The sequence below is a fragment of the Castanea sativa genome, chromosome 3 (genome assembly GCF_040712315.1).
Source record: "Castanea sativa cultivar Marrone di Chiusa Pesio chromosome 3, ASM4071231v1".
Classification (NCBI taxonomy): domain Eukaryota; kingdom Viridiplantae; phylum Streptophyta; class Magnoliopsida; order Fagales; family Fagaceae; genus Castanea; species Castanea sativa.
In genome coordinates this window covers 55,178,343-55,180,622 of record NC_134015.1, presented here as the reverse complement: position 1 = coordinate 55,180,622, position 2,280 = coordinate 55,178,343, and the positions used below count along the sequence as shown (strand labels likewise).

Below are 2,280 nucleotides of genomic sequence, written 5' to 3'. Positions count from 1 at the left end.
TTTCAACAAATGCTCGTTACTGAACTTACAATTAACAAACTTGCACAAATATCTCACATCCATATACTAAGCATTGATAAGTTTCTTTTGTTTGTTAGTTTCACATTTTTTTAATTATATCAAAGAGACAAATAAAATATAATATACTATTACACATAAATAATTATTCCTAAGAGACATTTAGCCTGAATAACGAGAACTCAATGAACGTAACTAATGGAAAGGGGCCCCGAGTGTACTGGCGGTAGAGGCAGCGTCGTAATAGGGCATATTCGTGGGAACCTTGCATAGGCCCATAGCTGCACCAACAAGAGCGCGCCTCCAATCTACATCACATCCTTCTTTGATGCACTACAAAGGTGCCTGTAGAGCCAAGCCAATGCTACACTACCCCAACTGTACTGCCTCACATTGTTGATTGGGTTGAGGAACTGCAAAGCCAACACTGAGACCCGGTCCGCCGACTTGTCCATGAACAACAAGGCCCCCATCCGTATAAGTAGGTGGTAGCAAGCATATTGCTGCACGACTTTGTCACCAGCGTCCGCAATTGGGGAAGCGGTAAACCGTTCATCAAGCCACGTGTATTTTAACCTCGCCCCAGCAAGGGTAGACCTGTTTGTGTTCGGTATCACTGGAGGTTCATCCCCCAACAAATCTCGGCACACCAAATTCCATTTCAAGTCTGTTTTCCCAGTGATAGGCACCCCATCCACCAGAACCCCCAACATCACCTCTATATCTTGCAAGGTGATACCCATTTCTCCATGGGGTAAGTGGAACGTGTGCGTCTCCGGATGCCACCACTCGACCAAGGCCATGATCAAGGCATGGTCGACCTCCATCTCACGAACCTTGAATAACCCGGTCAAACCTGCTGCATCTATGTATTGCATGATACGTGGGTCTAGCCCAGCCTGCGGCAATACACATTTACGGCATCAAACCTTTATGATGCCAAGCACCTCCTGCACACGGACGAGCATTGTGTTAGGTAATGCACACGAGGTAATTATAAAACAAATATGTATTAATAATACAACTACATACCTCATCGGAGGCGTGCCTCCAAAGAGGAGTTGACCGATGATTCGGCTGCCGGGTCAACTGGGTATGATCGTCGAGTCCAGGCTGCACTCTATCTAGTGCCTGCAGCAAATAGATTGTTAGCAATTATCTGACAAGTAAACCAAAATTAATATAAAAAAAAAGCATGGATACAGTATATTATGATCCCAACAAGATTGTCAACATCACTTCTTACCCCCACTTAACATGCAACCCAAAAGCAATCAAATTAAAGCTCCATTACATCCTCATACACACTATATATACCATCATTACCCACATATTGAGTAGAGAGCTTTTCAGAGAAAAAACCCTAACCTCAAACCCTTGAGAGTATGAGATTGTCATACCTACAATTCTCTACACCATCCATTGTGGTTTTCCTCTACTCCTACCTCTCCATTTCCAAATCCTTGAAAGGTGTATAGCCCAAACACCTACCACACTCATACTGAATGTCCAATGAGGTTTTGGTGCTACTGGGAAGTATTGGAAGAAGCCAAGTTTTGGCGGATGCAATCGGGCGCATTGCGGGATCTGAAATGCTAGATAAGACACGGTTCTGAGAAATCTTGTTGGAGTAAGAGTTTGGAGGGCTTAGGTGTACTGGGTAGACTAGGCTTGGAGGGTCTTTTTCTGTTCTTGCATCCCAACTTATTGTCTAGTGGATCAATTTACCGCTTGAAGGGCGGCGGACAGGTTTTTTGCCGAGTTCTTCGATTTCCTTTTCGATAACACGTCGGAGTGTTATCTTGTGTTTGCATCTCTCTTTCCTAATCTTTTAGCTTTCATTTTACTACTGTATTTTAATGAATATGGTTTAGAGTAGTTGTTTTGTTTGTTCACTCGCATTTACTCTATTCCGCACTTAGTTTAAGTTAGAGTAAAATCAACCAAGCCGTAATTTTTTAAATTGGGGTATAAACAGCTCTTGTGTTTTTAACTCAAATCCAAGCTTTCAATCGGTATCAGAGCAGGTACACTTGTTATGGTTATATTACCTAAGTGAGATCCAAGACTCATTTTGTGATAGATCGATCACAATCCCTCAATGCTCTGCCATACTTTGATGGGAGCAACTACGGTTTTTGGAAAGTCCGTATGAGGGCATTTCTTTGTTCTATAGATGAGTCCGTATGGGATTCCGTTGAAAATGGGTATGTTAGACCCACAACAGCCAAGTCTGAATGGGACAAGGCAGCACTTGCTTTG

At 42.9% G+C, this 2,280-nt stretch overlaps 1 protein-coding gene across 1 annotated transcript; it reads right to left on the bottom strand.

The window, feature by feature from the left end:
• Window positions 1–326: 326 nt before the first annotated feature.
• On the bottom strand, window positions 327–1,518 carry LOC142629194 (serine/threonine-protein phosphatase 7 long form homolog). The gene is made up of 3 exons (XM_075803162.1): window positions 1,510–1,518; window positions 1,051–1,149; window positions 327–917 (listed from the first exon to the last, which is right to left on the bottom strand). Exons 1-3 carry the CDS (start codon window positions 1,516–1,518, stop codon window positions 327–329), a joined length of 699 nt encoding a protein of 232 aa, XP_075659277.1.
• Window positions 1,519–2,280: the final 762 nt, after the last annotated feature.